Below are 24,133 nucleotides of genomic sequence, written 5' to 3' on the forward strand. Positions count from 1 at the left end.
GGATGCCTCCACAATGATGGAGTTAGGGGTGGGATGATTCCTTAGGAATGCAGTAGCATCCTGCAATTGCACTCTATAAAAGTTCTGCAAGCACCTATTAGGCTGTGATAGGGTTGCTGGCTTTTTCCAGTGACCTTTCATGACCCCCAACAAGGCTAAGTTAAGAAGAAAAGTGGCTGGTACCTTGGCCTCTGCATTAATGAAGATAAACAAGGGGTCCAATTCCACTTTCTGTTGTGTACCGAGGCTCACGCCCAAGGCTGAGGCTGTTCTCACTACGTACACAGAGTACAGTTTGATAACGTCTGACAGAGAAACAGGTTTAGAGTCCGATTGTATATCCAGTGGAGAGGAGCCCCTGAATACACCTTCTGATTCCAGAGAGCTAGAAGCGCTGTCATCTTCTGATTCAAGTGGCACCGCACCGAGACCGTTGGGGATTCCGGATTGTTAACCTTATCCGTCAGTATCAAGGAGGGGAGTTCCGCTGGCAACACCTAGGTAGAGCGAGACTTGCTGCACATCAGGAACCACAGGAGGCGAGTTGTGCCGCTCCAGACGATCCCGAGGGGAACAATGCGGGGATCACGAGCGCAGCCTTCCTTCAAAGTGAGAGGGGCGCGCATGGTAGTCCCGAACAGATCCAGAGCTCCCATACACTGGATCCTCCGAGTAGCAAGGACCATATCGAGGCCTCACATAGTCCAAGTAGTCCGAACAATGATCTCCATGATATCTATCATAAGATCTGAAGTCCTGACACCAAACACTGTAAGAAGGCGCCAACTCATCCAAAGGAGAACAATGCTCCGAGCTACAGTACCGATCCGTGTACAAAGATTCACAGTGGTCCCAGTCCTGATCCTGTCTGTAAACAGAGGATCGATCTTCAGAGCCCTGAGAGCCGCGATCCCTAGGCAAAAGATGCTCTTAATGCCGATGAAGCAGTGATCGATGTTGAGGCAACCACAGTGCATCTTCTGCAGGTTTTTCGGGCAAGTAGGCCTTCTCCCCTGACAAAACATAGCCAGGTTCATCAGTTACTACCGACTTTTCTCTACGCAGTTCCGCCTGCTTGGGTTCCATCGACTCTCCAGCCAACGGTGAGTCCAATCTAGGCTTTTGGGCCACCGGGCCTACTGATGCAGATGCCGCCACATTCTTCGTCTTCCTCAGGAGTGGAGGCAGATGTTGCCCTGCCAGCAAGTCCTGAGGCAACTTCGGCTTCTTCTTTTTCTTCGGTTTCAACACCGACGGGGTTGTGGAAGGATCAGGACCAGCTGGTAGAGGTCGTCGAGGCAAGTCCTCTGAGTGTACCAAAGCGCTCAAAGCCGTCAGAGGGACAACGACGGGAGGCGTTGATACCAGTATTGAGGCCGGAATATCGGTGGCTACTGGAGTAGATTCAGGACAGTCAGGCTGTACTGATGAAGCCATTTTAACTGACCACTTCAGCACAATATCTCCGACGAACAGAGAGTCAGATCCCACAGGGCAGCGCACAGGCGAGAAGCCCTATTCTTGTGAGCCTGCTTCATAAACTTTTGGCAGTGAAGACAGGTCTTGACAATGTGGGATTCCCCCAAACAAAGAAGACACTTGGTATGAGTATCGGGGGAAGGGATCTTAGATCCACAGCAAACACATTTTTTGAAGTTCATGGTGCCCAGCATAAACGCCATAGGCCAGCCGGCCACCAAGCTCCGTTCCAGCTGGGATTGGAGCTCTAAAGGAAGGAAAGAACCTGCAAAAAGTTAAACGCCAAGAGAAAACCCCTTGCTAACTTGGCAGGAGAGCCCTACTAACTTGGCCAAGAGGCACCTTTTAACGTGGTGATCCTCTTTATTTAGCAGGAGGAGAGTAACTGGCCCTATCCTCCCCCAGCACAGTACCTCCAGTGACTGTTGCTAGTGTACATCTTATGTTTCTTTTTCGATTGTGAGCCCTCTGGGGACAGGGAACCATCTGATTTATTTATTATTTCTCTGTGTAAACCGCTTTGGGCCATTTTTGGACGGGCGGTATAGAAATCAATCAAACAAACAAACAAACAAACAAACAAACAAGCAAACACTACTACCCGAAGAAATTAAAATAAGACGAGAGAAGAAGCAAGAAAAAAATAAGGGGATAGGCAACAATCCTACTCGTTGCTGAGCTGCAGACTCCACGATGTTGACTGAAGCACGGACGACGAAAGATTGAGGGGATGAGGAGTGGCACAGCCGCATATAGTGGCTGGCGGGAGGGGTTCCCACCCAAAGCAGGAGAATCCAGCTTGTTAGGTTCCGACGAGGTCTCTGCGCAGGCACTGCCCACTGGTGTAAAAGGCAGAGACCATGTTGAAGAAATCAGTTCAGGCACAGGTATATGTTCAGTGCTGTGAATTCTGATGCAAACAACTTGTTTTAGCTTCTCTGCAATCTCCATATCCTCCTTAATAATCCTTTTCACTCCCTAACCCTAACTTCCTGGCAGGTTTCCTGCTTCTGATGTATTTAAATAAGTTTTTGTTATTCCCCTTGATGCTTTTAGCTAAATGTTCCTCAAAATCTCTTTCTGCCTCCCTTATTGTCATCTTGCATTTCTTTTACCAGAGAGTGTGTTCCTTTCTGTACTCTTCATTTGGGCAGGCCTTCCAGTTTCTGAAGGAATTCTTCTTCCCTTTATAGCTTCTTTGACGTTGCTTTTTAGCCATGCCAGCATCCTCCTGGACTTGGTGGTACCTTTCCTCCTTCTTGGTATACATTCTAACTGGGCTTCTATTATTGTGATTTTAAATAAATTCCATGCATTCTGGAGCAAAGCGACTCTCTTGATTTTCCCTGTCAGTTTTCTTTTCACCATACTCCTCATTTTGGAGAAGTTTCCTCTTGTGAAATTCAAAATATCTGTGTTAGACTTCCTTGGCGATTCTCTCCCTGCATGTATGCTGAATTTGATGGCACTACAATCACTGTTCCCTAAAGGGTCGATCACACTGACATCGCGCACAAGGTCCTGGGTGCCACTCAGAATTAAGTCCAAGGTCGCCTACTTTCTGGTTGGTTCCAGAAAGTTCTTCTGAAGTTCAAAGTGTCCGTGTTAGACTTCCTTGGCAGTTCTCTCCTCACATATATGCTGAATTTGATCACACGATTGTCACTGTTCCCTAAAGGTTCCACAACACTGACATCTCACACCAGGTCCTGTGCACTTCTGCTGGCTTTGCACCAGAGGGAACACTAGTACATTAAGAGCAGGGAGACTGAATTCTATCCATTGAATACCTTGGAAAGGAAAGTAGTGAGGCACAGCACTTTCTGGTCAGCAGTAATAGTTGGGGTAAGGCCAGAAGGCCTCAAACACTGAATGATGTAACTTCCGAACACATGGAGAACAGCCACTGCCCCAACATTCCCAACCCCACAAGGAATGCAGGCAGAGCACCCCATTCAAATGCTCCCAACTGTGATTCACTCCACATTTCAACAATGGACCCCACAGAAAAGAACATAGTTTGGCAGAAGCACACCCCAGGATCCCAGCCAATCAGGGCACTGCTGCTCCTGCCACTGGGGTTTGTTCTCAGCCTGCGGTCTGGCCTCTATTTCAGGGGCTGCTGTGCCCAGTCAGGTTTCAGCAGTGTGCAGCCCAGCTGACTCACAAGCCAGGATAAACGACTTGTGGTTTCTGCACCAAGCCAACTCCCTTCTCACCTGATTATGCCTAAATCAATAAATAAATACAGCAGCTCACCCTCTGACAGACGCCTCAGTGGCAAACAGATGGGGTAGGAGAGGCCTAAATCCACACCAAGTGTGGGCAAGAATACACACACACAGCCCCCTCCTTAGTACAGGGCAACCTTGCACAGCCGTGTCAATACTGAGCATCGACAAGGATTACCTCTCTTCTCTATTGCTCTATTCTTCTCTATTACTGGAGTTGGGCTTCTACCTTTCCATGGCACAGAGATTTTGCTTCTGGCTACCCCTGCTAAAGGGTCAAAGAGGGGCGCTTTATACAGCAGTGGCTTTCCTTATACTTAGCAGCAGCCTAGCAGCTGCCCATTCAGTGCAGCAGAGCATCCCTCCTAGCGGTTGTTGCTGGTGGTGACTCGCTTGTGTCTCTTTTTAGATGGTGAGCCCCTTTTAGACAAGGAACCATTTTTTCATTTCTTTTGCAACATAAACTGCTTTGTAAACTTTTTTTCAGTTGAAAAGCAATATATAAATATTCCAAATAAATAATAGTTGCCTGTATCTACGACTAGCTGAGGAGTCCTCAATGAGGACTCTTTCATCTCTAGCAAGAGTATAAGGGCTTTGCTCACTTTGTACTTAAAACAAATGAAAAATGATATAAACTCTACATTACTACTGTTGTTATATCAATAAAGGTGACTGCAAGATTGGTGCAGTCAGCCAGTTTTAGAAGGTTTCTACTATTTGGAGACCAGTGATTCATTGTATCTCAAATATCTCCAATGACATACCTAGGCACAGCGGAGTATGTTGAAAGCTAATACGTATTTATACGACTGGTTGCTATATGTTTAAGACACTGTAACTGTAAAGATACTCTATTGGCATATATAAAACAATAACGTTCTTTACGAAGAAAGGCTGAATCCTGCAGTCAGTGTTAATTATGCAAATTATGGATGCTCTTGTGATAGTTGTGAGGAGCTGGGCAGATCATCTAAGTCTGTTTTAACTGAATCCAGCCTTCTGAAATTTCCACTGGACCCACACTTGCAAGTCTGCCGGTCTTCACAGCCATAAGAGCTAGAAACTTACTTCCGAACAACAACACCACACCCCTCTTGAGATTCTCAAGCCAACTAATTTTGGACCGAATAGATTTTCTGTGCTAGAATGGAATCACAAAGCACACGCAATCCCAACAGGGCACCCTGCTAATGAGGAGATAGCAGAGCAACTGCCTTTGCAGTCCCACTGCCATAACTCCCTGCATCACTGCTAGGCATGGCATTCTTTTATCCTATGCAACCTCAGTCAAGCTGGAAATCAAACACCACACTGTCATAGGAAATATGGAAGAGAGTTCTAATCAACCAAGGGATCTGAGGAAGGCAACTACTCATCACAATTATTACTAGATGCAGAATTTGTATTCTGCCCACCTGTAAGGAGTTCAGGGTGGCATACAGAGGGTTTCCCCCCCCCATTTTTATTGTCACCACCACCCTGTGCAGTAGGCCAGGCTGAGAGCTAACGACTCAAAGTTACCCATGAATGAGAGTCTCCTTGGTCTACATCCAACAATCTAGCCACAACTCTGCACTGCCACTATTATCAAAATACCTTATGAGTCCTTTGGTGACAAGGATCATTTCCCAGCAATGGCTGCTAGTAGTTTTTTTAAAAAGGAGGGAGTGAGAAGTAGAAGAAGGAGTGGAGAATCCAGAATAAGAACGCAACCTTTCCCTGTTTCCTCAGATTCAGCCAACTGATACAAGGGGGGCGGGCAGAGATGCATGCTACAGGTTCTTTACTTGTAATCTGCTGCAAAGGGTCCCCCAGCACACACTGGAAACTTCCATGTAAAACCCATGAGTCTCCAAGCTGTAAATCACGCACCCCCTTTTATTTATTTGATTTCTCAATTTCTATACCACCCTTCCAAAAATGGCTCAGGGTGGTTTACACAGAGAAATAATAAACAAATCAGATGGCTCCCTGCCCGCAAAGGGGTCACAATCTAAAAAGAAACACAAGATAGACACCAGCAACAGTCGCTGAAGCGACTGTGCTGGGGGTGGAGAGGGCCAGTTCCTCTCCCCCTGCTCAATAATAGAGAATCACTACGTTAAAAGGTGCCTCTTTGCCAAGTTAGCAGGGGTTAGCTAATGAAAAACATTCCCCAGAAGGAAGGAAGGTGACAGGAACAGTAGCTTCCTCCCACTTCCTCAGCAAATGGAGTTGGCAAGGGATTGAGGGCCACTGCCACCACGAGGAGGATTCAGTGCTGCCTGCCAAACAATAGCTGCTTCTCTCAAGAAGGATGTTTTTAGCACTAATAAAAAAGGAGAGGTTGGTGAGCTGGGCAGAGAGAGGGCAGGTGCTAGGTGAAGCTTGGCTGCCCTGAGAACTTCAGGCCTGGCAAATCCAGGAGAGAGGGCTCTCATCCCATTCAGCCCATCCAGTTCATGCCACCACAGCCAGCGTGAAGCAACTCCAGAACGAAAAAGAGAATCCTCCTCACACTGCTGTCCCAAGCTCACTTCCCCACACAGAACAACTCAGTCAACTGCTGGAGCAACCCCAGACTGCAGAGAGCGCAACCATGCTGAAATGCAGCACCTACCTGCTACAGTTCCAACAATTCAATGAGACCTATTTGCAGCATATTTATACACACACTCACACATTTTACACCAAGGTAAACGTCAGGAATTCTCCCCAAGAGTCCTGGCCACTGTCCCCTCTAAGGCGAGCACACATGCGCGTGTTCACAAGTTTTTTTGATGTCTTCTCAGTTGATTTTAGATCCCGCTCAGGTTGAATTAGGAAGGCCCCACTCTGAACGCATGTGCGCACACAGTGCCTTGATACTTCCGCACAGAGATGAAAAAAATTAGAGGGACCACTGGTCCTGGCAACTGAACTTTGGTGTGGGTGCTTAGAATATTGTTAGAGATGCCCAGCCTCCCTCACAGAATTACAGTTCCCAAAGTCTCCTGGCCATTTAACCACTAACTGTGGTAAAATTGGGTACAAATATGCCCTGATGTAATCCCAAACCCACTACTTACTAGTTATTCCCACCCTCTATTCCTAGCCCTTACAACACATGCGGCAAGACCAAAACAACTCAGTTCTGCAACCAGCTAGCCCCAACTCAGCTCTCAACCCTTTCCCATTTCCATGACAACTACGGCACCCACATACATGCCTTCTCTAACCTCCCCAGCCTTGCCATGGGGAAGGAGACCCCTCCTCCCAAGCAGTCGCCTCAGCTGTGCTAATGGCAGCTTTGACCCAGCATCTACTGACGTCAGTGGGCGGGTGTTCCCTCGCAGATGTCCACACTCCTTACTATTGCTCGCTTACCCTGCCCAGCTACTGCAGTGACGGACATAGTGGGGAGCCGCCTGTTTGTTTATCTTCCTCTTCAGCATTGCTTATTTTGATGGCACATCCTTCTGGTCCAGCCCAGGCTGACCCGTGAACCCTCTGCGTCCTGTTTGCTGGAGCTAACTGCGCAGAGACAGACAGAGGTGAAGCACAAAAGTCAAGACCAGGGTGCATAGAAATATTCAGCAGGGGGTTGTTTCTCGGGGACAGGCTATATTTGAATCAATTGTATATCTAGGTGACTTGCAAATGAGTGGCTTACACAAACCTGGCTCTGTATCAAGGTCCAGGTTCACCCTCCAGCTCAAGGACCTGTAGAGTTATAGGCACAGTGGTTCTCCATGGTCCAGACTTGTGTCCACTGATAAGCAGACAGCAGGATACAATGCCCAGAAAAGGCTCCCGCAGAGCAGCACAGGAGAGTGGAGCAGGAAACAGAAGAATGGCCAAGTACTGACACATTCAAGTGCTATCCTGTAGGACCTTTGGACAGTACCTTACAATGAGGCAATATTAGTGTCTACCCCACCCTTTTTAAGAGTCCTGCTTCACCACTCTCCATCCCACAGTCCTGTAAATCAGGGCTTTTCACCTCCCACCCCCACCCCACCCCCTGCCACTCCCCGGTATCACTTTCCGAGTACTATCTTTGCAGGCAATGTTTCTGTGAAGACCACTGTCACCAGGGACAGCTGTGTGAAAAAGTGGGAATCTTGCCCCACAGTCGTCCCTGCAGCATGGGAGAGGCCTCTCCAGTTGCGTCCACCTCCTACACATCTCTGCTCTGCAGCCTCCTTCTTTCTTTGCCCAACCCACGCCTCTTTAGGAGGGATGGGTCACTGCAAAGCCACACCTTGCTACTCGAGCTACCACCACTTCTGACAGAGCTGGGCCAGACAGAGCAGTGTTGTAAGTACCCTGTGGCAGTGGGGCCAAGTACTACTTGCCATTCTGCGACGTACCACCAGTGGTACCCATACCTCTGGTTAAAAAGCACAGCTGTAGCCCCTATAAGTCTCAAGTACATTCTTAATTCTAAAATACTCTCCGCATTCTCTTCTGGCATCTTACTAGGGTCCAGAAAGTATAGTCGTCCTTTCTTTTCCATAAACCATATCCATGCTCTCATGCAGAAAAGATCAACTCCCTTCCCAGATGCTCCTCAACTTTCCTTTCTATTATCAGAAACCTCTTCACTTTGCCACACCACCAGACCCTCACAGATTTGTCACTGCCTACCAATCTGGCACAGAACCATTAACGTTTGTTTGCCCAATATAGTTTTTCACCAGTTGTGTATACCTGGGAAATTTAGTTTTTCTTAGTCAATATTTTAGAAAAATCAGGGGCAGCTGTGGCAAAAGCTTAGTTCAAGTCAAGAACTAAAGGAGATCTCCACCCTTATCTCTATACTGGAAGCAGCTTGCCTTGTCACAGAAGGATCTGAATTCGGACTAAAATCGTTTTGTTCATAGGCACTTTCAGACAGCCTAGCTGTCAGCTACATCTAAGACAGACCTGTACAACTTGGGACCATTGTTCCCTCTAACAGGGATTCCCAGATATTGTTGACTACAACTCCCATAACCCCCAAGCAAAAGCAATTACAGCTGGGGATTCTGGGAGTTGTAGTCAACAACATCTACAGATTCCTGTTAGAGGGAACACTGCTTGGGACCCACCAAGCCAAATGTAGCCCACCAGGCAGGAAGCAAAACCAAGAGCTATACAGAGACTGCGGTGGGATCCCAGGAACAGCTGGTAGAACAGCATGATGGGTTACAAATTGTGCAGGTCTGCCCTGGAAGAAGCACTGGACAACATTATGGTGATTGCCTAAAAACACCTTGTTGGCTAAAAACATCTAAAAACTCTCATGTGAGCATACGCTGACCATTTGGCTGGCCTTCTAATAAACACAGAAAGGCTTTCCAGAGCTTGCCAAGTGGCAACTCTTCTAGAGAACCACAATTGGATAGCATTCAGACTAGTTTTGCATCGGGCCTGCATATGCAAAGAGGGAACTTTTTCTACAGTCTCTTGTGCCATTTGCTGCACCACCTCTTGCACAAGCCCATAATGTGTGCAAATGGAGAACTCCTTGCACAACAAACATTTGAGTGGTTCTTCTCCTGATAGAGGTAGAACATCTTTGTGAAGCATGGCGACTGCAAAAAGTCCTTCCAAGGCGCACCTGTGGACACTCTCCCATGTATATTGCCTTTGACATATCACAGAGTGCACCTGACAGTTACCCCACGAAATCAGCCCTTAGACAAGATTTGTATTACCCTTTTACTAAGGCAAAATTCAGCCTATCTCAGCCCCTAGCTGATCATGGGCCATTCATAGGCCACTGTGTTACCCTAACCCTCTGGACAAAACAACCCTACTGTCATTTATATGCCTTGCAATGGACCCTCTCTCAGCTTGCCTTAAACTCCGATTCACACTTGAACTTGCAAACAAGTCAGAGGCTGAACTAACTTTAGAGGTTGTTATCCAGGATCATGTCAATTGACCTCCAGGACAGCTCATCCAATTGTTAAGGTTACTTTGCACATGTTTTACCTGACACAGAGATTAACTTAGGTCAGTTTGAATATCACAGCAATCTGAGCACTGCCACAAGCTAGCCTGATGACACCATTCTAAGCAGTAAGGAAAGAGCACCCCAACTTATATCTTTCTCAAGTGCATGTTAACAGGCTTCACTATAATTCTGCCCGCCTCAGCCTATAGGAAATAAGAAACATTCAGTCACAGCACGTGGCACTGGAAAGAGAGCATGAAGTCATCACAGCCTGTAAGGGTAGGAGCGTGGGAAAATTCCACAAGGCACTTCCTAGGTCATGAATTACAAGCTCGCACATGGTTAAGAGTTCTGAATTCTGGGGGCTCCAACACATAATCAGCAGCCTTCTGCACTTGCAAGTGTGCATTTGCCTGTGCACAACCTCACCCCCAATCCAAGCCAGGCCCCTTATTCTGGAGCAGTGGAGTAAGATCAGGGCTGAAAATGAAACTGTTCCACAGAGAATGAACCCATCGAGACACTGGTGGTTGGACACAGGAAGGCAAACATGCCCACATGTGTGGATGCACACACATGCACGTGCACACACACACAAATACCCACAATCCACATGAAGAAAGGCTGCCTGAAAGCAGCAGCACTGAAGAGCCACACAATTCCAGCGCCACTAAATAAACGCATAACACTATAAACATGTTGGAAATAACATGAATTTCATGTGCTGCTTGCTTTATAAAAGCACCCAAGGTGTTCAGGACACTGGTGCTACTGGAGTAGCAGAATGCAGAGGCTTCAGATCTAGCATTGGTGTATAGGAGAAAAAAGTAACCTGGCAAATATTTTATACAGAGGTCATCTCTCTCCCCACTCCCTATATATCAATCCCCCACTCATTCAGCTAGTGGATTCCTTAAATATCCTATGCCATATATATGCATTAACATTTTCCACTCTTCTCCTTTTTCCAGTTCCTACCCTGAAGGCACCACAGTTGCAGAAGAAAACACACTGAGGAAGGGACATTGGACTTAAAAGCCCAAGTACACAAAGTTTCCCCTGTGCTCCAGTTCAAGGGACAAAGCCTTCACGCTAAGGTGGTATCCCTACCCACACAGCTCCATAGGAAGCATGTTCTTTCCAGACCAATGACAACACAGAGTTTCCAATTTCAAATCAGCCAGGCCGGGCTTGCAGTATAAGCCAAAAGCCAAGGGCAAAGCAGGTGAGGTGGCAGGCAAATACCAAAATATTAATTCCTTGGTGGACATCACCATGCATTTATATGACAGAATACGCAGACTAGATATGAAGGCAAAGCCAGGTCAGCTCTCCCTTGGAACAACAGTGCTTCTTCACTCCTTTAGGATCAGTTTCTTTTCCTACCCAGCCAAAAGATACTTCCATTGCCCTAAGTCTGAGGGTCAGGCGCGAGCAGCCCTCCAGCGGTTCCCTCCCAAGCCTCAAGAGAACACCACTGGGTCATCATGAAGTAACAACTCCTGCTCCAGCTCACCTTTGCCCACAGCTACTAGCTTTCTTCCATCCAATAACTTGTACAAGGGACAGCCACAGACAAGATCCCACACCCTCAAGACATCATAAACCTACAGCAAACTATCAGTAACGTTCTGGAAAACAGATCAACAAGCATTAGAAGAATGGACTCTGAGGACGTTGGCCTATTTCTTTTACATATGCTGCATCTCTCTACGAGGAGCAACACACTAATAAATAATAATACATTAATATGTAACATACATACTAATAAATATATCTCTTTATCCAGAGCAGTATCCTGAAGAACAATACTATAAACTTACACCATTTGTATACCAACGTAACAAGCATAACCTACACACACCCCCCAACTCTTGTGAACTGTAGTTAGTAAGTGAGTGTGCTGGAATGTCTAGTTCTGATGAATGTGTACCCCCTCTCCTCCCCCCCGCAGTGCTGCATGAAGGCAGACATTCCCAGTGCACTCAACTCCACACCATACCTGCCATTTCTGGTGCTCAGGGGTGGTGGTGGTGGAGCTTTCTTACAGAACTGGAGCCCCTGGGGATGCTGGGAAAGTACAAATCGAACATCTGGGAAACGTCCCCATGGACTCTGGTTACGTAGAAAAGCCCTTGCTCTGATGCTGCTAGCAGGTTGTGCGTTGAGTTGGCTATACCAGGAACACCTGCCTCTATGCAGCACCAGGAGGGTGTTACACACTCATTAGAATCAGCCATTCTGACACACAAGCCTAGTAGTTAGGTCAGGGTGCAGAGTATTTTGTTAGAGATTCCTAGGCCCTTCAGAGAACTACAGTTCCCAGGATTCCCTGGAGAAAGAGAGAGAGAGAGAGAGAATGTCTAGTAAACCAAATTTTATATCTCTGGTATAAATATACTCTTAAAATGAGTCCCCACATTCCACGCTAATCCAGGCTCCATGACACAATCACATAATATGACGCTAAGTGAAGCTTCAGCTGGCACAATACAACAATGGCTCATTTTCTCTGGCTCTTCACAGCATGCCTGTACATCAGATCAGAGAGACAACATTACACAATCCTACACTAAACTAACCACACCTGCCTAACACACCTAACCAACACACACACACACACACACACACCCGGACCATGGTGCAACCACAGTCGCATTCATCAATGTACAGTCACAGCTCATGGTGTTTACTGGTACAGAATAACTGGACAAGAAGAAAGGAGGAACTACTGGAAGGAAACAAGCAAAGAGCTGGAGAAAAAGTTTACCCCATTCACAGCACAGTACTGCATACCACTAGCAGAATCCACAATTGTTCTTGACACGACAGTTGGAAAAATTCATTGGGAGAAGCCCTTTGCACAGGACAAACAAGCTGAAGGAAAACAGCCTACCTCTTCCTCAAATGTCTTCAAGAAGGATTCTTTCTTGAATGGTTCTGTCTTGAGACGCTCTGCAATGAAAGCACCAAGGAGATGGGAGTGAGTAGGGCTCTAATCTGGTCAGGCATACAAGCTCGCTCCTCCAAGTCCTTGTTCAGACGCCACCTTAACATAGCCTCTTCTATGGCAAAATGAGTTAAGCGGTCCCATTCCTATATATGACCATACCAACCTCTTCACACTATACGTCAAGCCACAGGGAGCTAGACTGCAATGCAGAGTAACAGATCCACAGTTGAGTACTCCGGCTGGGGATACACCTTGCTACAACTGAACCGTGGGGCGGGGGGAGATCTTATCTATGGGCAAAATGGGTGGTGCTCACCTTAAATTTCTCACTCAGCCAAGTTGTCTTTTCCTCCATTTTGTGTGCTTACTGCTTCTATCTGTTGTTCCCTGCTGCTCTTGCCTGCAGCGACTTTAAGAGTTTAAGGTGGGCAACGGTAGCACCAACCTCAAAGAATAAATAAAAAGCCCCAGATCTTTTAAAAAATATTAATAAGGCAGGAGTCAATAAGCCTGTTCGCTTTTGTTTTACAAAATGGGAGGTCCTAGGACCACCCTAAAAACCAATCAGAGAGGGACTAGGCTGATTGACTCCTCAGGCAGCCAGTCAGAGTGCCCAGAACCCAATCACCATTTTTGTTAGAGAGCAGGCTGGCTGACTATTGGTAAGTCTGATCTTTTGCAGGCTTCTTTCTTTGTTTGGAGGGGAGGAATGCAACCCCTGCTTTCTCTCTGATCTGATTTGTATGCAAAGTATTATGCCCATTTCCAAAATAACATGCTATAAAACATGGGAAGCAACAGCAAACTGTAAGCCTGAACTAATAAGATTATAAACTGGCATTAGAAATCAGAAAGTTATTTTAGGGCATATGCATGGATTTCTGAGTTCAAACTTTTCAAATAATTTTGAAAAGAACTTTTCAAATAATTGCAGAAGTGGCTTTCCATGTGGGTGTGGTGTAGACAGTGGTGCACCTAGGTAATTTTGGAGCCTGGCCCTAAAGGCCTTTGGACCCACCTGCTGCAAGTTAAGCATCATCCCCTACACACACAGTATTTTTAAGATATGGGTTCTCGAGGGCACAAACAGCAACTGAACTCAAAAGAATGTAAGAACATAACACAAGGATATTTATGCAAATATGCATTAGCAGAAACATTTCAACACACAACTTAACATACTCCCATCACATATTTCTTTCCCCACTCTGTCGCTAAAGGATCCAATATTTAAGCAACTGAATTTGCAAGAATATAAAGATATACAAGTCTCTTTATGCAGATATACCTTAGCAGAAACATTCCAGGGGGAGTAAGACTTCACCTCCACTGGGCCATAGATCTAAAAGAGCCCCTGCCTTCTGCCCCTTTCTCTCCACAGCATCTCCAACTGGCAGGAAGTACCATGGGGACAAGAAGGCAGCAGCCCCCCACATCAGCCTGTTCTTTATACATATAATAAAGCAAAACTTGCCACCTCTTAAAATATTCTGGCCACATACAGCGATGGTCATGGTTTTTCCCATATCACTTCTGAAGTTCCAATTGATTATGACAATGCCCTTGTTATTACAGCCTACATCTCAAGTATGACCGAGGGATACGTGGGAGTGAGGCAACACTGAGCAGTAAAAGTAATTAACCCACTGTACAGCACTGGAATATATATATATACACTCTCCAGGAAGTTTCTTCAAATAAGTAATGCAAAGGATGGGGCAGGATGGGAAGAGTACATCAAGACAGGAATTCCAGGAGGTGATGAGGGGCTGTGGAAGGAAGGAAGGAAGGAAGGAAGGAAGGAAGGAAGGAAGGAAGGAAGGAAGAGGAAGCTCATATGGGCAAGGAGGGAGATTAATAGTATGTGTGTGGCGAGGGGAGCAGCCAGGGGCGTAGCTATAATTGAGTGAAAGGGTTCAAAGAACACGGGGCCCCAGCTCCTGAGGGCCCTCCAGCTCCTGAGGGCCCTCCAGCTCCACCCCTCCCTATTTTCTTCATTATCTCCCTCACTCTGGGGGGGCCGCCAGAGAGAGGGATGAACACGGGCCCCCTCTCCCCTAACTACACCCCTGGGAGCAGATCAGCCGATCTGTTTAAGAGGGGACGCAGCAGATGGTTGTAGCTGCACTCCTCACTATTTTGAGCCATGTGTCCTGCCTGCTAAGAAGGGTGGAAAGAGACACGATGTATTGGGAAGGGGTGGTGGGAGGGAACTCCAGAGATAAGAGGGAAAACGAAAAGTAAGGATAATTTTCTACTTCAGTATCCCGGTACTGGGAGGGAGGATTTAATTATCCCTTCTCCATGCTCTGGCTCTCTTGCCTTGTACTGTGCAGGTGAGCAGGAAAGGCAGGCTGCAGCTGCTCTTTCATCAAGGCCCTCTGCTCACCAATACAGTACAGCTCACAGGCTGAAGGCAGTGAGACTTGCCCAGTTCCCTCGCTGTAACTCTCTCCCTGCTGTTACCCAGTAAACTATGAATTCAAATGGCTCTTAGCAAGCAAGCAGGCTGGGTCCTCAGGAGAACTAGCAAAAATGTGTAGTTTACTTTTAAAAGATCAGCACCCCTGTTGGCCACCCTACCTGAGGAGCTGCCCAGCCTCATTCCTGGCGTAGCACTGATGGCTACTGAGGTAGAGCTGGGCTCGCCTGAGCCTCCTCCGCTCATGTGTGCATGTGGGTGGCGCCCTCTTGCATCAGTCAGATCATGTGCTCAGATTTGGCTAAGCAGGTGCGCCTGAAGCCAGCCCAGCCCCGGAAACAGCCATGTGAAGGAAGGAAGGCAGCCGCGACCCACACTCAGCCATGTGCCCCTCCCTCAGCACGTAAGAGAGTTTGGGCTGGCTGGCGGTGGCGAGGGCCCTGAGAAGGTCTCGCAGTACACTCAGCTGCCAAGCAGCGATGTGGGCCCTCCCTGCGCAGAGAGATCAGGTTGGAGCAGGCTGGCAGAGGCCCCGCCAGTCTTGCTGTGCATGTCCCCGCCCCTGCTCCCCACATGGAAGAGAGTTGGGGCAGGCTGGCAGAAGCCCCACCACACACATGGCCATGCATATAGCTGGCTGCGGTAGCCAGCCACTACTACAGGGAGACATTTGGACGACCCCCACTGGCAAAGGACCAGACCTCGGACCAGAGCGCATCACTGGGTGTAGAGAAGGAATGGATTCTGTTGGAAGGAAAATAATTTTGAAAATCCATTTGCTATGCAGAGAGATAACTTGGTTTTTCTCTGGATTGTGTCCAGTATCTGAAATATTAATATGTCCACTGGGGGTTATGGTCCATTCGGCAAGGATTAAGGAAGTGATCTCTACAAAAAAAATTTGTTGCTTGCTAGGATGGACACCCAGGCTGAGTGGTGGGCACCCAAGATGGGCAGAGAATGGCACCCAGATGTTCAACAGGCATAGAGGAGTAGCAAGAGGTGTCCTCATGCATCTTTGCTTCCCATGGTGTCCTCTAAGTTACAGGAGATGGTTGATTGAAAAACCTGTGATTTTTCTATTTTTGTATGCATTTTTGCAGTAGGCAGGCAGAGCTGCCCTTGTAACTTCAGAATGCATTTATTCTCCACTTTGGTAGCAGGTTTCTGCTTTACTTGTGGCGTATATAGCTTTATTTACTTTTACATGCCCACAACTGGCTCCAATTCTCACTACCTGTGGCTCCAACCATCATCTGCCCTGCATAGCGCCCCCACCCCACTGTCTCCGGAACCACCAGCCGCCACTGAATTGAACCTATCAGTAACCATACCAACATACATCAATTGGACGGAACGTGTATAATCCAGTGCAAATAGTGTTGAAGTTGGTATTCAAACCCCGGTTCCAACATGAAAACAGAGGAAAAACTCACTCTCAGCCCAATGAGAACAACTAAACTCACAGAGCTGATGAATGAAAAGATGAAAAGGACTCACTATGGAATACAAATCTCAGGCAGCAGACCTGTGGACTTGGCTGCAATTCTGAAGTGAGGAGTAGGGGAAGGGACAAAGGAGCTCCCATTTGCTCAAAGTACAAGCTTCTGTACTTAGCTTCTGCGCATGAGAACGAAATGTCTGACTCCATTCAGGCTCCTTTACTAGCTGGCACTGGCCCCAGACTCCTGGGTTGCAGCCAGGCACTCCAAAGGAAAGGAAAGAGCCCTTTGGCTAACCCCCAGACTTCAACTACTGGTCAGTGTCCAGCTTTTTCCACCTCTAGGGCACTGACCCCCACGGCTTCTGGTTACTGGTCTGGAGCAGCTGCACCAGGATAGACTGGGTAAAGGTCAAAGGCTACACATGCGGTGCCAGCCCTGAGAAAGGAAGAAAGGAAGGAAGGAAGGAAGGAAGGAAGGAAGGAAGGAAGGAAGGAAGGAAGGGTATATTCCAAAACAGAGTACAAAGAGCACTCTCCTCACCTCGACTGAGAGCAGCCCCACTCTCCCGATAGTCTTCAATCTCTGCGTCCTTCTGGAGCAGCAAGGTAGCCAGCTCCTGCACCTGACATTGCAGCGCCAGGCTCATGGCCATCAAAGGCTGCACAAGGTGGCGGGACATCTGTCACAGGGCACAGAAAAGAGGGCCAGGGTCAAGCAGCTGTCATGAGAGTGGAGGGTCCGGCGCCAACAGTAGTAATTTAAACAGAGCTCAAGGAGACCTACAGTGTCAATGAAGCGACCCCCTTCCCTTCACCATGGCACCTTTTGACACAGGGTGCTGCAAAGGGCTGGCAAAGGCTTGCTGCAGGTGGGGAGCGTTCCTGCCATGTGCCATCGTAACTTGGGACACTGTCAGGAGCAATGCTGGTCCTCAGACTATGCCTGCCTTTCTGTCGTTTGCCAGCAGAGGGCTTTGCAGAATGGTTATCAACATGGTATTTGAAAAATAAGGGGTACTGTGGAGCTGCAGGCTGCTGCTTTGAGAGAGAAAGGTGCAATTCCACCTGGCCCTCTTAATAACCCAGCATCGCCCAGAACGTTGAACTGGATGAGGCGATGCAGTTAAACTAGATCTTCTGCACTACAGCTCAAAGAAAGAGAAATGCTATAGTCAAAAGAAAAAGGAATCACTACCCTCCAAGCATGCCTTCAGCAAACTCCTGTCCCCTCTGTGCATTCCTTTGATGCTTGGTCATCATGAATGAAGGGTCGCTGAAATGTTCTAGCTAGCTAGTCCTGCTCTATCCTGAACAGAAGAAAGAAAACCCATTCTCTTAGAATGTAGAAAGCTGCCTCATACTGAATCAGACCCTTGGACCATCTAGCTCAGTATTGTCTACTACACTGATCCTCCAAGCTTTCAGACAGGAGTCTTTCCCAGCCCTACCTGGAGATGCTGAGGATTGAACTTGGGACCTTCTGAATGCAAAACAGATGCTCTACCACTGAGCTATGGCCCCATCCCCACCCTTGGGAAGCGTGAACATATTCAGCCATTGATCATGATACTGATCTCACACACTTTCCTGCAGCATCCCAGAGTGCAGATAAAGAGTGTGACTTGAGTGTGGAACTGAACCATGATGCCACCGGATGGCCTGGAATGAGTATCAGCCTCAGCTCCCTAGCTGGTGTAATGGTTATAATAGTGACCCTGGAAAATGGGATCAAGATCACAGAGAATGCTAGAAAGAGCTACAAAAATTATCACTAGTACAGTGGGACACCCAGCTTTACTCTACAGCATATAATTCTCTAGTACCATACTGGGACACCCCAGGGATGTAATCTAACTGCAGAGCAAGTGCTTCCAAAGTATTTCCTCCCATCCCACTATTGTTAATGATAATGGAGTCCCCCATCTGTGTTATTAAGTATACTGCACCAGCTTACTCAGGGGGAGGTTCACTAAGATAATACATTATATATTCTGGGGGAAACCCAACAACATCTGCATCCACTAAACGAGTATTAGATGCACATGATGTAGAAAGGGAGACATTCCATAAACATCTACAAAAAATATATTCTGTACATCTCTCATCTGGCCATCTTCTTAACTTTTTTGTTTGTTTGTTTTGCATTCAGTGAATACACATAATAAATCTGCCCTGTGTGGAGCAGATCCAGGTTCAAGTTCTGGCCATAAGAAAATGCTCAAGTTGCTAAAATGTGAGCAACAGCAATAGCTTACCTTTAGTTACGATATGGAGGAAATGAAACCAAGAACTTTCCAACTGCATAAATTTGCAAAACAGAAATGGAGTGATGCATCATTATGCATCACCCACAACTGCCCGTTTCCTTTGATGCACCTGATACAGGCCACTAGGCTGGATAGCCATTTAGCGGGAACCAGTCTGGCAGCAAATACTTCATCCCTTAAATCCCAGGTCCACCCAAAGCTATCCTGAGCACATAAGTAACACATCTTTATACCAGCTCAGGAGAACAGACTGTACTTATATACATAGCTGTCCCTGAAGTTAATAGCATATCAGAGGGAAGGCCACTCGCCTAGGCAGTTCCTGTCTTGCACAGCAGTGGCAAAACACCAACCTTAGCTAAGCACCCTGGCGGCATGTCCAGCAGAGTGAGTGCAGAGCTATGCAGCACCTGACACACATGGGGCGCAAGGGCTAGATTCTAGACTATGCTATGCCCACCGTGCCAGTGCTGCTCTTAAAATGACACCTGCCCAGGCTGCCACCTTAGCTCAGAAAGATTTTCAGGCTCCATACAAGGGTCATGCATTTCATTTTATAAACATATTTTAGACATATACATATCTGAAATGCAGGTAATAGAACTCAAGTAACACCGTCAAATGTTTGTGAATTATTATCTGGGTATGCAGTGCCCCCTGGTGCACACATGGCAAAACTAACCAGCCAGCCAACACTACATGGAGTGTATTTACCCCCAGCCTGAGCAAAGGTGGTGCTAATACATCACCAGCTCCTCACATTTCAGGTCAGTCATAGGCACTATGTGGGCAAACAGACAAAACCCGATAGGGAGGCAGGAAAAAAATGAGCAACGGAGGTGGGGGGGCATATATCGCTTAGAGACATTAAAGAAAGAAAATGTAACACAGAGTACAATTTCCCAGTTTGCAGGTAAACTTAAGATAAAGAATTACCTGGTCACATTGCCATAGGCCGCATGCGCTACTCTGACTACCAGCTACCAAAAGGCCAATCCCAAAGCAAGCATGAAGTTCTTTTGTAATAGCACAGTGCTACACTGACATTTAGCAGAGCCAGTACATCTGCCAATTAGTGGGCATGCAGGGTTGAAACAAGGCTATGATGAGATTGGGACATCCTCAGATCACCTGAAAGTAAAGTGTGCCATCAAGTTGGTTTCGACTCCTGGCACCCGAAAAGCCCTGTGGTTTTCTCTGGTAGAATACAGGAGGCCATTGCCTCCTCCTGCGCAGTATGAGATGATGCCTTTAGCATCTTCCTATATCACTACTGCCTCATATTGGTGTTTTCCCATAGTCTGGGAAACATACTAGTGGGGATTCAAACCAGCAGCCTTCTGCTTGTTAGTCAAGCATTTCCCTGCTGTGCCACAGATCACCTTAGCCAAGGCTTTATTGATTTATACATTTTTACATTTAGACTCCACTCTTCCCCTGGTGAGCCCAGAGCCATGTACGTGGTTGTATTTATCCTCACAACCACCCTGTGAGGTAGGTTAGGCTGAGAGAGAAGTGCCTGGTCCAGAGTTACCCAGTGAGTTTTGTAGCAGAATGGGGATTTGAACTGGGTCTCCCTGGTCCCAGTCCAACACTCTAACCACTACATCACACTGGCTTCTACTAACCGCAAGTTCACCCCATCTGTGTCTGGAACACTCCCAGTTTCGAATGGACCTGCTGAGCTTCTATCTTCTGTCAGGCAGACATAATTATCCCCAGGGGGCGTAGCTACGATTGAACAAGGGTGTGTGTTGGAGTGGGGAGGGGGGGGGACAAATGTCCCTGAGAGGGGAGGGCTGACTAGCTGAGTGACAGCTTGCTCTTTACCCTCCCCCTAGCGCCTCTCTGAAGAAAGTGGTGGGGAAGGGCAGGGGCCCATCTTCACTTTCCCCCAAGGATCACTCAAACCTTGCTACACCCCTGGTTATCCCGCACCCATAAGACGAGGTATCAAGCTGCAGCCATATTCAACTGAGGCATCAACCTTCCTCCTTGAACCTCCTTGTTAAACTTACCATTTCAATAGGCGCTGCTGCGCAATGAAAATCCCAGTGGAAAGGCAGCCCGGAGAGCTCACTCTTCACATGAAGAATCAGGCTGCTGGGACTGAGCTGGCAGGAGAAGGAGGTAGAACTGTTCTTTTGCCCTTCCAGAAGGGGACATATCAGATTGCGCAGGCGGTTCAGGAAGGAGGATGTATGAGCTGTCAGGCGCTTATTTAGTTCCTGGGTGAGGTTTTTAAAAAGCAGGAATGAGAAGGATACATTATTCAGTCCATTCCCCTCACTCCCAAAGAGCTTCCCCACCACCGTCTTCCTCAGACACTACTGGGATGTGCCATCAAGTAATTCCCAGAAACCACATTGCATTGGGAGTATATTTCCGCAAGATTTCTGTATATATTTTTCTAGTACATTAGACTCATTTATTTCCTATATTTTCTATTCGCTCCCATCCCTAGGGCTTAAGATGAACACAAAATGTTTTTGAAAGTTAACAAAAACAGACTGAAATATCACTTTTTAAAAAATGTATTTGTATCCATCACATACTTTTCCTAATGCGTTTTGTTGCAGAACTACTGCATTTTTCCAAGCACTCAGTTCAATAGTTTGTACCTGGGGAAATACAATATATCCTCCAATAGCACTTTCAGTACTCCAGTAACCAAGCGGAATGTGCTTGCAGGAGTGTAACAAGAACCTACTGAGTATGGGTTGTAAGAATGTCTGACCCAGCGTTGGGGGAGACTTTTTCTAGTGGCTTGGAAACTAGACACTTGCATCACTACCAATCAAGAATTTCTGTTCTCCACAGAAATGCCCCATTGGTGTTTTCCTTTAAGCCTGGACTGATAGGATAAGTGTGTTTGCCATGGGCATATTTTGCATCCACATTTATTAACTCACCTTTGACCTCTGGTGTATGACATCAGTACCTGCCCTTTCATACCACATACTGCTGAGGTCAGAGAGCAGCAAAGCATAGCCAGCATCCCCAAACCAAGCCTTGGCCATCAGTGTGGACTCAGCAAAGCAAACAGAAGCCCAGGGCTGCAGAAGAAGCCTGCTTTCCAGGTCCTCAGTGTTCTCCATCCTATGACAATGAAATAAAATGTTCATCATTGTCATTTAAATGTACTTTTCTTATTTCTGTAAACACACACTAAGCAAGCTGAAGCTATCTCTACAGATTAGGTGAAGTCTTAGCATAGAACCAGATTCAAAAAAAGCTTGCAGTGAAGTACAAGACAGCTTTTGGAAAGAAATCCAGATTTTGATGCCACAGTTAGTTTTTTTAATCTTTGAATCTGATGAATTTTCATTCTTAAAAGCTGTACTCGAGACATGCTGCTTATTGGATTCAATTTCTCAGAATGTTTCCATTCCACTGGAAGTTCATGCAATTATTTGCTTACTCCATGGCATCCTGTCTGAAGGCACCAGTTTCTTTTTGGACAGAACAGGTGATCTCAGATATACCGCTACAAGGAACCAATGAGAACTTTCAGTGGTTACAACCTTGTTTGGGAGGTTGCTAACACAAAGATGCTCTAAATTAAAGTGTGCCGTCGAGTCGGTGTCGACTCCGGGTGACCACAGAGCCCTGTGGTTTTCTTTAGTAGAATACAGGAGGGGTTTACCGTTGCCTCCTCCCGTGCAGTATGAGATGATGCCTTTCAGCATCTTCATATATCGCTGCTGCCCGATATAGGTGTTTCCCATAGTCTGGGAAACATACCAGCAGGGATTCAAACCGGCAACCTCAGGCTTGCTAGTCAAGTCATTTCCCCGCTGTGCCTGCTCTAGCACAATATTATACTGCCACAAAGTATTTGCTGTCTCATAAAATGGGTTGCTTATCATTGAGTTCTAGACAGTCACACCTGAAAATTTATTCTTTCTTTTATTCTCTTTCATTTATTGTCTTTCTTTCTCAAAGATCTAGTACTTTCGAGGATATAAATGGTCCCAGAGCAGTTACCTGTTTAGCAATGAGAGAGAGTGTGCAAGCACACTGGTTCTAAGGTTGTAGATTATGGAAGAGTTTCTTCAGGCTTGCACATTTGTCAGTTATGGATTTTTTCTTGTTCCGTTTAAGGGTAGGGATGTGCATGGAACCGTGGAGCTGCGGTCCGGCACTGGGGTGGGGGTTCCTTTAAGGGCGGGGGGAGGGTGTACTTACCCCTCCCGCCGCTTTCCCCCCGCTGGCACGCATTTTTTGGTAAGCATTTGGGGCGGCAGGATACCTCTCTGTCGCCCCTTCCCCCTCTCGGCAGCAAAAGACTTCAGAAAGCCTTTTGCGCATGCGCACATCACACGTGCGCTTCACGTCAAAAAAATGCACACCAGCAGGGGAAAAGCGGCAGGAGGGATAAGTACACCCTCCCCCCGCCTTTAAAGGAACCCCCACCCCAACGTTCGAACCGCCAAACTGTCCCAAGATCAGACCAGTCTGGAGGCCTGTAGAATGGCCTCTGGACTGGTCTGTGCACATCACTATTTAAGGGTAACAGAGCAGTTATTTACACAAGAACTAAAATAATATGATTGAACAAGCTTATTGGCAACAGTTACCCCACATCTGAGGTTGCTTAATACAATACATATGTTGTGGTGCATTACAAGACACAACATATACCCTCAGGATATCAACGAAGGCCCACTTAGAAAGACCTTACCAGGACAGAGATAGCTTGATCACAGTTACTCACGCTCTGGTAACTTCTTGCTTAGATTACTGCAATGTGTTGTATATGGAGCTGCCTTTGAAAATGGTACAGAAACTGCAGCTGGTACAAAATAGAGTTGCAAGATTATTAACTGGGACTGGACATTTTTATTATATTAAGCCAGTGCTTTGTCAGCCTCACTGGCTCCCAGTCCATTTCCGGGCCCAATTCAAAGTGCTGGTTTTAACCTTTAAAGCCCTAAATGGCCTGGGACCGGGTTATCTAAGAGAGTGCCTTGCCCATATGTCCCTACCCATACCTTAAGATCTTCTTTAGAGGCCCTCCTCCAGATTCCCCAGCCAAACAAGGTGAGGCAGGTGGCTACCAGGGAGATGGCCTTTTCGGTGGTTGCACCCCATTTATGGAATAGCCTCCCCAGTGAGGTTCACCTGGCTTCATCACTTTGTTCTTTTAGATGCCTGGTAAAGACCTTTTTTTTCACACAGGCCTTTTACATTTGAGTTTTCAAATTTGGGCTTTCAGATTTGTGGTGACATTTAACTAATTTTAAAATGAGTTTTTAAGCTGTTTTGTATTGTATTTTATATTTTCTTTTTACCTTTTTTTTTATCATGACTTAATGTGTTTTTATTGTATGTTTTAATCCTCTGTTGTGAGCAGCCCAGAGAACAATTTGTTACAGGGAGGCTAACAAATACAGTTTATTATTCTTTTTTTAAAAAATTCTCTTTCAGCC

General features: G+C 46.7%; 1 protein-coding gene across 7 annotated transcripts in view; it reads right to left on the reverse strand.

Moving 5' to 3' along the window:
• Positions 1-24,133, reverse strand: part of NHEJ1 (non-homologous end joining factor 1) — a 139,729-nt gene that overhangs the window by 112,426 nt on the left and 3,170 nt on the right. For all 7 annotated transcript variants that reach the window (XM_053287466.1, XM_053287463.1, XM_053287464.1 and 4 more), the window contains exons 3-6: positions 21,614-21,800; positions 20,720-20,929; positions 16,976-17,114; positions 12,512-12,570 (exon numbers count right to left, since the gene is read on the reverse strand). In XM_053287466.1, the coding sequence (XP_053143441.1) occupies positions 12,512-12,570; positions 16,976-17,114; positions 20,720-20,929; positions 21,614-21,800 (595 nt within the window). The remainder of the gene's footprint in view (positions 1-12,511; positions 12,571-16,975; positions 17,115-20,719; positions 20,930-21,613; positions 21,801-24,133) is intronic.

The sequence above is a fragment of the Hemicordylus capensis genome, chromosome 1, assembly GCF_027244095.1.
Source record: "Hemicordylus capensis ecotype Gifberg chromosome 1, rHemCap1.1.pri, whole genome shotgun sequence".
Lineage (NCBI taxonomy): Eukaryota > Metazoa > Chordata > Lepidosauria > Squamata > Cordylidae > Hemicordylus > Hemicordylus capensis.